The sequence below is a fragment of the Oreochromis niloticus genome, linkage group LG6, assembly GCF_001858045.2.
Source record: "Oreochromis niloticus isolate F11D_XX linkage group LG6, O_niloticus_UMD_NMBU, whole genome shotgun sequence".
In the NCBI taxonomy this organism is placed as follows: Eukaryota; Metazoa; Chordata; class Actinopteri; order Cichliformes; family Cichlidae; genus Oreochromis; species Oreochromis niloticus.
In genome coordinates, this window is record NC_031971.2 from 12,172,495 (window position 1) to 12,185,222 (window position 12,728).

At 40.8% G+C, this 12,728-nt stretch overlaps 1 protein-coding gene across 2 annotated transcripts in view; it reads left to right on the forward strand.

Annotated features, from left to right (window-relative positions):
• Positions 1–12,728, forward strand: part of LOC100694555 (noelin-2) — a 39,414-nt gene that overhangs the window by 2,763 nt on the left and 23,923 nt on the right. Inside the window, exons 1-2 of one of the 2 annotated variants that reach the window (XM_003457752.5) lie at positions 1,555–2,152; positions 11,980–12,129. In XM_003457752.5, coding sequence (XP_003457800.1) covers positions 2,009–2,152; positions 11,980–12,129 — 294 coding nt within the window. In that variant the 5' untranslated portion in view covers positions 1,555–2,008. Of the gene's footprint in view, positions 1–1,554; positions 2,153–11,979; positions 12,130–12,728 lie in introns of those variants that run through there. The other variant, XM_005462650.4, reaches the window with a different exon arrangement.

Below are 12,728 nucleotides of genomic sequence, written 5' to 3' on the forward strand. Positions count from 1 at the left end.
AATATTTTCTCTATGACAAAGTCACACAGAAAATGATTACTTCAAGTTATTGCTTCAAAGGTTTTTCTACAAGCTACTAAATCTTACAGTGCTTCTGCATCCTGGCTTAGATTTTATTAAATACATGATACATGACACGGTCTAATATGGAATGTTCAGCTGTTCATCTGAAATCGTACCTACTAAATTTTAAGACCTGCTGACGGCATCTGTTTCCTCATATGTAAAATATTAGAATTCAAAGTTGATGTACTTTTACCCCCATATGACTGTACCCACCCCCCTGCCCCTCCCCCCATCTGTTGTGCAAACCTTCTGTTTGTGAAGCGCAGCCAATCAGAGGGAAGTTGCCTGAAGAGAAGGGAAACAAAATGTCATGGCTCAGTCTAAGACTAACAAAGGGGGTTGTTTTGAACTACGAATTGTGCTTATTTGCATAATAATGACACTTTAATTTTTTTAAGCTTGCAAGGCTTTCATTTATTCATTCATATAAATAAATAAGCCAGTGATTAGAGCAGTTATTTGGTTTTAAAAAGTGCCAGAAAGCATTTTTTAAAGAAACACAGCTCACCGCTTCACAAAAATTAAGACAAACTGTGGGTGTAAGTTAAACCACTGGAAAAATAAAACATATCAAGCTAGAAAAACTCATTTTCATTGCAAAAACAATCAATAACAGAACAATAGTCTGAAGAGTAGCAGTGTTGCAAATGCTGCTGATAGACAGAGTGGGTACCAGGAATAAAAGTGCACATAGGGACTTAGACTTAGGTAGTATTGTGTATAGTGTATACAGTAAGTATATTATTTAACTGGGACACAGTTAGGCTTTGTGCATAAGTGCTGTACCAACTCCTTTTAGTCTGCAGTCCCCAGCAGGTGGATGCAGACGTTGTAAACACAGTGACAGAAGTGGCACACAGGCTGGATTTTATTTTTGGAGTTTGTTGCTGCCATGGAAATGCTGCAGAGCCAGATCAAATAAAGCATCTGTACATCTTGTACTTTCTCTGAAGTTTTGATCAAATCCAGTGTAAAATCTCTTACATAGTTTGGTTGTCGGCAGGCACCGAGGGCCACATGGTGGCAGTGTTGCATCAGTGTGTGATTTACATGAAGCACAAATGCACACACACGCACGCACACACTTAAGGGAGAGGTCAGTCCAGATCATTGTGCATTCCTGTAGGCGTCTGCATTTAATCAATATCAAGGAAAAGATGGGGACATTGGACAGAGAGGAAAAAGAAAGGTGTTGACTGCAGTCAGGATGAAAAGGGAAAATTAAAGGTCAGGTAAAAGAAGAAGAAAATGGGTATGGAAATGATAAAAGAGGGTGAAAAAAGCAAGAGAATGGGATAAGTGTCAGATGAATATTCTTTTTTTCTCATTAGCACTTTTTTGCGGCATGCTTTTTTTCATTGAATCAAATATGGTTTGAGAGGAGACTGTGGCGCTTGGATAAAGAAGTGGAAGGAATAGGTGAGAGTCTGGGGGAGAGATGGAGGAGTGTGTCTGCGAGAGAGGGTGGAGGAAAGGCGGGAGGGAGGGAGAGGCAGAGAGTTAGTGGATAAATGAGAGAGCAGCGCTGGCTCAGCCACAACGCCTCACTGCCAGACGAAGGAAGGAGTCCAGGAAACACACACACACACACAGACGCACACACACATACGCACACAGTTCAGACCAGCTGTTTCCAGGAGCACCTCCTGCAGCCTGAGCTGGATGTTTGGACTTGATGCGTCTTTGCATGGATGCATCTGGATTTATCTACTAACCTGTGGCAGTGTCTTAGACTTCAGAAGAGGGAACATTCGTGGTTTTATTCTCTTCTTTTCTTTTTAAACAAACACTGCAGAGCGACTGCACAACCTGTAACACCATGCTGTGCAGATGCTCTCGTTAGAATGACTGCTGTCAACAGTTTGGACTGTGTGTGAGAGCCGGCCAGAGTTTCTGTTAGTGTGTGTGTGTGTGTGTGGTGTGTGAATGTGTATGCATCAGGATGAGTGTTCCCATGTTGAAAATTGGAGCGGTGCTCAGCACCATGGCTATGGTAACTAACTGGATGTCCCAGACCTTGCCGTCACTGGTTGGACTCAATGGAACCATCATCTCCTCAGAGGGCACGCATGAACGGATCGTCAGCGTACGTATTCATATTCATATGACTAAACACGCACGCATACTCGCTGTATCTGTGCACTTCCAGAACTTCGTCTTCATCAAACGATAGAGACGTGTTTTTGTTGTCACTTGAGTTGTGATTTTCAGCAGCACCTTCACATACTTCTCTTTTCTACACAGCAACATCCACTTTCAGTAAATATAATGACATAAGCTCTCCTTTGTGACATGATCTGTAATTATTCAGAGATAAATGTCTGCTTTTTCATTGAAGAAGAAAAAAAGCCCCGGCATCTGAGATATCTACAATGACGGGGGAAGTAAGTCAGATTCAATTATCAAGATCTTCGGGGATATTTTAGCCTGCATGCAGCAGATATTTGATCTGTTCACTGGTGCAGAAAAGACATGAAAGGAGGTAGAGGAAGAAAAAAAAGCGCTCACAAGATCAGAGTCAGAGCACAATTAGAAAATACACTACAGCAGGTGGCACAACTGAAGAATAAATAGCACTAATAAATAAATAAATAAGCTTTTATGAGTCATAAAGAACACATGTACAGTATGCACACACTGCTGCACACACACACACACACACACACACACACACACAGCTACACCCACAGACCGGTAATAGGATTGCTCTTTCTCAGACTTACTGGGGTGATATTTCTCCTAGGGAAGGCTGACTCACCCAATGGGACAGCCGGTGATTTGTTGCCCTAGCAACCCCCCTGGCAACCCCAGACATGGGGGATCACTGCACACACCCTGGTCTCTTCACCCCGTATGCGTATCCTGTGCGTGCATTGCAGTTTGTGTGCATTTGTGCGCACACTCAGGGTTTGCATGATTTACCTTTCTGGCACCTCGCATCTGCTGCGTGGTGGTACTTTGCAAGTTCAGCAAAGTGCATGTAGTCTCATGCAAGCACACACACACACTCACACAGACCGTGGCTGAAGCAGATGGAGATGTTAGATGGGCAGTGTTGCTACTGCAATAGTTGACAGACAGTTTCTAGATGGGAAATGTCTGAAATCTGGCTGCTGTGTTTCTGTAATCCAGCTTAATGGCACATAAATTTAATTGTTAGCTACATCACTTTCTCCAAAGAGTTTATTTATTTATTTATTTTTTGCCAATTCTGCTTCCCGGGAGTCTTATCAAATAACCTCAAATGCTCTTTAATCAGCACTACTTGTCAGGTTCCAAATGTGTTTCAAATTTGCTGAATTAATTTTAAACTGCATGTTAATTAAAAAATAAATTGTATTAAAAGGTTTTTCTTTTTGTTTTTTAAGATAAGGGTTGCTAGTGAATTGGTGCTTTGTTCAGCTTACATACTGAGTAACAGAAGCATTTCAATGGATTCTTTATTGTTTTAAGCAACTATTGTAACTATTCACCATCCTCTGACTCTGTAGCATTTAGTTTAAGCTAAATTGAGTTTTTATTGGTCATCTATTTAGCCTGTTTCCACAACACATTTTAGTTGTTGGCCTTTTACTTTTTGCTACATAATTTTATTATATTGAGATTAATGTTGCGGCGTTTCTGTTGCTAACCTGTTTTGCCATGCTCAGTCAGAGCATTCAGTGTTTATGTGTTACCGCTGACTCACTATGTGCATATTTTTCTTATGTCATAAGAGCATATGACTTTAAAAAAACAGAAGGCTTCTATACACTCTATTCACTGCAGTGCTAGTCTGGGTAAACACACTCTAAGCTAGATGGTGTCAGTAAGACTTTCCGATTTTTCTCTTATATAGGATGTTACACACATTTTTCTGAGTTGCGTACGTCCTCCTGTCTCCTCAGCCTCTTATCAACAATTTGTCAACTGCAGAAATGCGGCTCTGTTTGCTCCGCGCTCTCTGTATTTGCTCTGATCACAATCAGTCGAGCTGCCTCTGTAGATTTTTATCATTTTTCCCTCGTGTGAAATGAGCCCCGAGGTGCCATATGTCCTCTGTTTAATTACATCGAGCAGGAGGCACAGCCGATGCTCATACATTCAGCTCATTCACATCTTCCTCTTTTTAAACCTCCACGCTCGCGTCGTCAGCTCCATTGTGAACGGGACTTCAAGGTTACCCCTCTGAACCCAGCTGATAGATTTATCAGATGTTTCCCTCCAGGCCGCCACGGTCCCCCCTCCATATTTCCCTCTCGTGCCTTCATCCTCTCGGCAGCCTCCTTCTCTCATCCTCCTCCACTGCCATTATTCTTTTTCAGGGTTTTTAGGGCAGCTCGATTTGACAGGCTGTGAGTGTCAGATCAAACTCAGCCGTTCCTTTACATTGTTCTAAAGTGTTATCACTAAGTAGGTCAAGCAGCAGACCTGGATAAACCTCACAGTAATGAGCTCGTGATTTAACGTCTTCTGTTTTGTTTTCTTTATGGTTTTTAACTTCGACTTGCTTCCAAATAGTCAGCCCTCTGGGAACAATCGGTGTCACCTCAACCTAATGAGTCCCAAATAACCCAAAACATAAAAAAGGGTCTGATTATATAACAGCTTAGACTGTATTTTTCAAGTGCTAATAATTGCCTGTCCACTCCTCTGTGCTGCAGTTTTTAAAATCACCTCAGCAGGTTGGATTTGTGCCATTCTTTAGGCTACAAAAGATTAAAAATAGGATTCGCCTATGGTGAGGCAAATAATAACTTTTTATTTTATTTTCCTACTGTCTGAATAACAAAAAGTGAAACGTACATACTATTACACCAGCAGGAGTGCTGACATTTAAATGGCTGCAAATGTACAGCGTTGAAACAGAGTTGTAAAGGAGCCCCTTGAAATGCCTCTTAAATGCTAGAATTCGCACACGGTGTGCCTCTTAAGCCCTTTCAATGAAATCTCTGTTTTGTTTGTTCTTCGTATCACGATGGAGACTCTCTGATCTGAAACCCAGCGTTTGATTCATGAATTAATCCTTTTTTTTTCTTAAACCAAAGCCCCTCTGATTTCGTCCCCCCTCCCCAAATCAATACCAAGGACTTCCATTAATAATAAGCGCAAACGTTGTTTTGTTTTTTTTAACATTAAAATCTAATTTCGACCGCTGGCCTCGTCTTTGAGCACCTGATTGTGGATTATCAACACTAATCTTCTGACCCAGTGCTTTTTTTCCCACTTTAATCAAATATTCAATTAATAACTGGATTTTAGATCGTCATGGGTAAATTCAAGTGGTGCATGTTAAAATAAATATTGATTTTAAAGTGATTTTTTTAAGGACATCATAAATGCAGGCTCCAGAATCCCTTCATGTTGAACATGCAGACTGACCCACAGTGATTTGATTAGTTATTGAACTTGGGCCTGGTAAACATAGACTGTTTAGAACTGTGAGATGTGTAGTGAGAGGACCCAAATGCAAGATACAGGGAGGCAGAGTTCCAATAACAAAAGGCGAGCTGTTTATTTAGGCTGTAGCGAGAGCCAATAAACTAAATAGCAGATTTCCAAAAGCAAGGCAACAACATGGGAACACAGAGAGATCCACCCAAGGTACGACTACAGGCAGCTCAACAAAAGACCAAGGGGATGCAGGACAAGTTATACACAGAAAGCTAATCAAGGGAGGGAGTAATATCAGCTATACAGTCAGCTAGATGAGGACAGATGGGAAATAAAAGCAACTGTAAAACACAAGAGGCAAAGGATTACCAAAGTAAAGCAGGAAATGAAGAACAGACAAAAGGACACACTGGATATGTATAAGCTTAACAGAAACAAATGTAAAACATTAACCAGAAGTAAAACATGACAAGTACTAAAGGCTCAGAAAGCTCAGGAATCAATGAAAATCAAATCCTAAAAGCTGAGACGTCAAACTCATTTTACACTGTGGACCACATGCAGCCCACTTTGATCTCAAGTGGACCGAAGTCCTGAAACTCTCCTCTCTGTCAGTGTAAAGACATTTTATTACACATTTAGTCCCTGAAACACTTTAATATAAGGAAATGAGGTGCAGTTAAAAAAATGCATCTCAGTTTTTCCTCATGATGAAGAAATGATGCTGAAGTCTGTCATCACTAATCTTTGGGCTTAAATTTTAAGACATAAATGTGTAAAATTAAAGAAAAAGTCCTGTTAGCTCCTGTAATTATAAAAGTGAACATTTTTGTTAATTGACAGAATATCTTTCTATCGAAGATTTTGAAAGAACAGGAACTTTCTGTCATTTATTTACTTTGGTGTGTAACAATGGCCATGAGGGACATTTTTAGCAAGAAAAGCTCTAAAATCTACAAAAACATCGTTAAAATCCCCAAATGTATGCTTTCCTTTACACTTTACAGTGCTGTCCCATGGGCCAGACTGAAGTCTTCAGCGGGCTGATTCAGGCTCCAGGCCTCATGTTTGACACCACTGTCCTAAACCATAAATAACATTAAAGAACAGGACGAATCCTGTCATATTATAATTTCTTGCTGAAATCTCTTGGTACGGTTAAATAATACGTTTATACTTACTGCTTAAACAAGAGCTGAACATGAGCTTATATCTGTGTGTGTGTGTGTACCAGGCTTGTTTCACACATTAGCTTGCTGAGGTGCTATCTATTAATAGCCGACTCGTACTACTAACAGATGTCGCCTGTTGTTGAAGTGTTTGTACAAGCTACTCTTGATTTCAGTCAGATTTGCTTTATTAAGTGATCCACAGAGCAGATAAAAGTACTTGTTCATATCCATAGGGAAGAAAATCTGCTAACACAGCTTTTCTCCTTTTTTATCAGCTTACCTGAAACTACTGAATCAACAAAATGGCATTGATCTCTCCCCCACCTCTACAACACCCAAACCACACTCAAAACCAGATTACTACAGTGTTTCATGTTTCCCTGCTTTTAGCTTTGTGACAACGTTGTTTAGCTAATTCAATTTTAATGTTTCCTTAATGTAAAAAAGAGAATTTTCCTCATACACAAAAGAAAGTTCAATCCTGCAGTTTATCACAAACCTGACATATTTTTACTCATCAGGACGGTTATGAAAGATTGTAACAGGAGAAATAACTTGGAACTATAGTTAGATAAATGTAGTGGAGTTAAAAAAAAGAAAGCACTGTAAAAGCAATATTTTCCTTTGACTGTTAAGTAGAAATTTAAAGTTCAGTGAAGAAAAACCCACTCCATTGCAGCAGGAGGACCTCAAATAGGCACTTAAGGACAGTACTGGAGTAGACGTATTGTTGCAGCTGATAGTTTTATAAGAATTGTGAACGTAATGAAAGCCGAGAACCTCACCCACCACGGTGAGGGTGGGTAGGTGTGTCTCCGACAGCATCACCATCAACACAGGAGCACCACAGGGGTGTGTCCTCTCGCCACTGCTCTACTCCCTCTACACTTCAGACTGTGTGGCCACCCATGGCTCCAACACCATTGTGAAGTTTGCTGACGACACAGTGGTGTTGGGCGCCATCTCCAACAACGATGAGGTGGCCTACATGGATGAAGTGAAGAATCTGGCATCATGGTGCCAGGACAACCACCTCCAGCTGAACGTCGGCAAGACCAAGGAGCTGGTGGTGGACTTCAGAAGGAGTCAGCACAGAGACTACAAGCCCATTATCATTAATGGAGCTCCAGTGGAGAGGGTGCAGTCCTTTAAGTATCTTGGTGTCCACATCTCCTCAGACCTGACATGGGCTGCCCACATTCAGGTCCAGACCAAAAAGACTAGGCAGCGCCTGTATCACCTACGACAACTGAGGAAGTTCAGGGTCTCTCCAAAGATCCTCAGGATCTTCTATACAGGCGCTGTGGAGAGTATCCTCACACAGAACATGACATCGTGGTTTGGGAACAGCTGTGTGAAGGACCAAAAAGCTCTCCAGAGAGTGATCCGTACAGCAGAACGCTGCTGCAGGATTGCCCTCCCCCGGCTTCAGGACACCTACACCAGGAGATGCCGGACTAGAGCAGCGCAGATACTGAAGGACCCGTCCCATCCTGGCAACAAACTGTTCCAACTTCTACAATCTGGTAGAAGGTTCCGCATCATCCGGGCAAGGACAGAGAGACTCAAGAGGAGCTTCTATCCTCAAGCCATCCGGGCCCTAAACCAACCCCCCACCCACCCACACACACACACACACACACACACACACACACACCCGCCCTCTCACATCATCTATAATTGACTGAGACTCTCCTCCAGACACTCAATTCCTTTAACTTTAAATATGTTTATATTGTCCATTCTGTAAAATAGTCAGATGTCTATTCATATTAATGTACAGAATTCACCTGCTTGCTGCTACTACTGCACATTCACCCAATGTATATACTATATATATATATCTATATTTATAATGTTATTCCTCTACACCCCCCCCTTTTTTGCACATGTCGAGGAGCGTGTCAGGATACATTTCACTGTGTGTTATACTTGTATAACTATGCATGTGACAAATAAAGAACCTTGAACCTTGAACCTTTGGATGAAAAAAGGAGCATTTTGTTGGCCATGTAAATGAACACACAGGTGCTTTTCCTTGCATGAGCTAGTGTCATTTAGCAGTTCAGCCATTTTTTATGATGAGATTCATTCTTAATAACTTGCAACACCGTGTTTCCTGCTGCATAATACTGTGGGGGGGAAAGCACTCTGTTATGCACTTTCTCTGCAGTTTAACATTTCACATGGCAATCCAGTGGGCTGGTGTAGACCCCTCTTCTGGCAGGTACAAAACTCTTTGATTAAGTGGAAAAAATAGAGATTATTAAATTAAGAATAATCATCAGATTCAGCTACACTGAATATAAATAAATATAGAAATATTTTGAATAGAACTTCAGCCTACTGAATGTATATTAGTGCCTTTCAGACACAGGAAACATAAACCAATTTCCCTAACATTCATGTTCATGTTACTTCATTTGTATCCGTCCTCATATTAACACTCTCAATACAGGCAGAACAGACAACAATTGTACATAGTATAAAATACTATAAAACAATGACTAAAAATACCCTGGGCTTCATATCGCCCCCGCTAAGGGAAAAAAACTGTAAAAACTATCATTTGTTCATTTGAGTAATGGCTGCTACAGCAAAGCTATTTTTAACTTTTGTTGTTTTACATTTTGGGAACAGAAGCGTTCGACCAGAAGGAAGAAACTGGAACTGTCTGGTGTGCAGGGATGCTGTGGTTAACCAGTCAGCCTGTTAGACCACTTAACAGTTTGATTGAGTGAGTTTGTGTTATTTACAGATAAGAATCCAAACCACGACAACAAAGAAAAGGATAAAACAGATTCAATAAAAGGACGATAAAATGAAATCATCCTGGTTTTATCAGTGCGGAAACAAGAAAGCCTTCTCAAACATGGGAGTCGCTGGTGCCCCTTCTTGCACACAGCTTCACAGTTTGCTTTAAAATCAAGCTTTGGATCAATAACTATTCCAAGGTATTTATAACATTAAACACACCCCACAATCTGATCTTTAATAAAAGTGACTTTGTGTGTAGGAGGGCTTTTCCTAAAATAAGTAATCGTGTATTTAATCTTAGACGTGTTCAGCTGAAGGCAGAATATTTATGAGTCCTCACTGAGATAATAAGATGATGCAAATTAAAAATAATCTTGTTTCGTTGTTACATGAAGTTATGGATTACTTGTTTGCGTTGACTCTGCTTGGATCAGCTCCTTGTGTTTGTTACCTTCCAATTACGTTTTGCCAACAAGGAAGTTGCAGAGTGCCCTCTGGTGGAGAAACTATGCAGCCTCAACACTCGTAACATGGTTGACATATTTTTTTCCAACTCAATTCCTTAGCTTTTAAATTCTCATTATAAATGCTGATGCCAATATATCAGTCCCCACCAATATATTGATCAGGCTCTGATTTGTGTTATCAAAATCATTTGTACTAGCTGCTGTTTCCAAGGTATCCAGAATATTATCTAAAAGAAAGTCAGGCTTAATTGGATTTATAAAATCTATCAAAAACATTTTCCCTCAGTCGCTGTGATCACTGTTGAGGGTGTTGTGAATTATTTTACCTTGAATCACATGCTTCAATAACGGCCTCGCTTAAGAATGAATACATTTCCTACCTCCCGTTTACAATATGTGCTGAAAGATAAAAGTAGGCATGCATATAAACAGATCATGGGAGATGTGCGTTCATCATTTGAAAAAAAGCTCATATTTTGGTATAAAGGTAGAAATAAAGATAAGAGGAGTTGCCACTCTGTGCTTTTTTCTTTTCTTTTTTTAGGAGAATGTAGTCACTGTTAAATCTCAGTTTCATAGCCTTTGAAGTGTTTGCATGTATTTTTTATTTTCAGCCAACACACTTCTTTTCAGCGTCTCAGTCTTATTCAGGTCAGACTGTAGTCATCAGGGCTGAACAGATATTTTCCTTTTATGTCGTTATCGTTGTAGCCGGCACGTAAATCTCTGTGTGATCTCACCAGGATGCGTCTCATGATTTAAGTGTCTTTTTATGTTTGTCAAACGGAGATTGCGCGCTTTCTGTGTTTTCATTGGGCTCGACTTCACCAGAGACATCCATGTCCAAATCTGATTTTTCTCATTTGTTGCTAAAATCAGCTGTGACGTCTCCCACATGTCTGTGTCCAGGAAAGCTAGCAGCATTACTGGAGAGTTTCCACTCTCTGCCTCCACGGACGGAACTGCTGTTCTCTCTGGCAAAAAGTCACCGACTCCCCAGAGCTCCCACAAATCTGCACAAAAGATGATTTCTGCCCTGCAAACAGTCCACACCAGTGCACAACCAAACATCTACGAGCAACCAATTATTCTCTTAAAACTCCAATCATCAACTTTTTAAATCACTGATATTTGCTTTCTGTTTTGTTGTATTATTATTATGCAATGTTAAAGCATACGAGTGAGTTCATAGCACTGAAGCTCTTCGCTTTAATCTCTAAATGTAGCATCCGGTTTTCAGATTCCTCTGAATGTGACGAGGCTCCTTTTTAAGCTAAATTTAAATCAAACTGACAAAGTAGAAATAAGTAACCACCAATACCTGAACCTCTGCTTTCTTTTCTTTTTCTTCTTCGTTTCTTTGCTGTTTTCACAGCTGAAGAACAAAATGTGTCTCTCAAAGATATTCGACATTCACAAGACCGTGAATGTTGAACATCATCACACTACATTCATCAACAACTTGAAATGAATGTAAATGTTGCTCCATCCATCTCTGAATGTTCATTGTTTCACCAATACGTTTCCTGCATTAGTGCATTTACACATTTGTTTCCTGCTACCTGGCTGCAGCATGCAGAACAAAAAGGCTTTTTCACCATAAATCATTTAATCCCTCCCAGTTTGATTTGATGGTTTCAAATGTCAAACTTGTGGATTGTTAAATGTCAGTTTTACACATTTTAACTTGGGTTCCATAGTGGTTAATCTAATCTGAGTCTTTTTACTGACAAAAACAGACCCGTGGCCTGCCATGTCACAGAAGCATAAAGTAGTTAAGCCAAGGAGCAATGGTGAGGTGTTTATTTGGTTTGTAATGGAAACAGTTGGACTCCAGCTTGTTGTAATTTAACTTATTTTTGCAAAGTGTACATCATCTGCTCTGCTAATAGGTGATGAATTTGGCAGTCTCATATGGTTTTATCCATATATATGAAACAATAAAGCTATTGAATTAAGAATAATTTTGCTAAAACAAACTGTCTAATTTTAAAAACCCAGAGTCAAACCAGCAGTATTGGAAACAAAACCCCAACATATGTTTTGTTCTGTTTTGCTTTCTGTGCTTTCCTCTGCTCACCCTCTCTTCTGGTAATGTGTTATCCCGCAGTGACTTCATTAACACAGGGCGTGTTTGTGTGCAGGGACTGTACCCGGGCTCAGAGGAAGGCTGGCAGGTGTACAGCACGGCCTCGGATCCCGACGGCAGGTGCGTGTGCACGGTGGTCGCCCCTGCACGGAACCTCTGTAAACGAGACCCTCGGAGTCGACAGCTACGCTCGCTGACCGAGCAGGTGCGTGTGCATTTGTGAGTGTTCGCCTCGCGCCTTGAGCGCGTCCCTGCACGTTTCAGTGGTCAGCATTGACATGCGGCACGGGGCAGAGGCAGTGTACTGGAATGAAAATATTCACTGGACTGTCTCTTTGTTTTGACACTTGCAGAAACACACATGAACAGACACACACGGGCTTCGCTGACAGATGTATTCCTGATACATCAGTAGCCGAATCCTCTGCAGACTGCCAGTCATTCAGCATGCCAAAAGAGTTTAAACTCAAAGTAACGCTGACAGATGGGTGGGAAAGAAACACTTTGTTCTGTGTCGTGGGTGCAGCTCAGCATACGACCGGTTGCGTGTAACTGTTTGTGTGTGTGTGTGTATATGGGTACGTGGCTATTCAGTTTATGTCTGTGTCCTAAGAGAGGGTAATAAAAGTGATTTGTGACAGAAATTGATGAATTATTGAACGGCATCAAGCAAGCAAACATTTCTGAATACATTCGCTATTCTCAGCCTCGCACACGACGGCACATTTTCTCACCAATGCTGTAGTAAACCGGAGCACACCAATGGTAATATCACAAAGATTACTACTCTTTTTGTCCTCCACT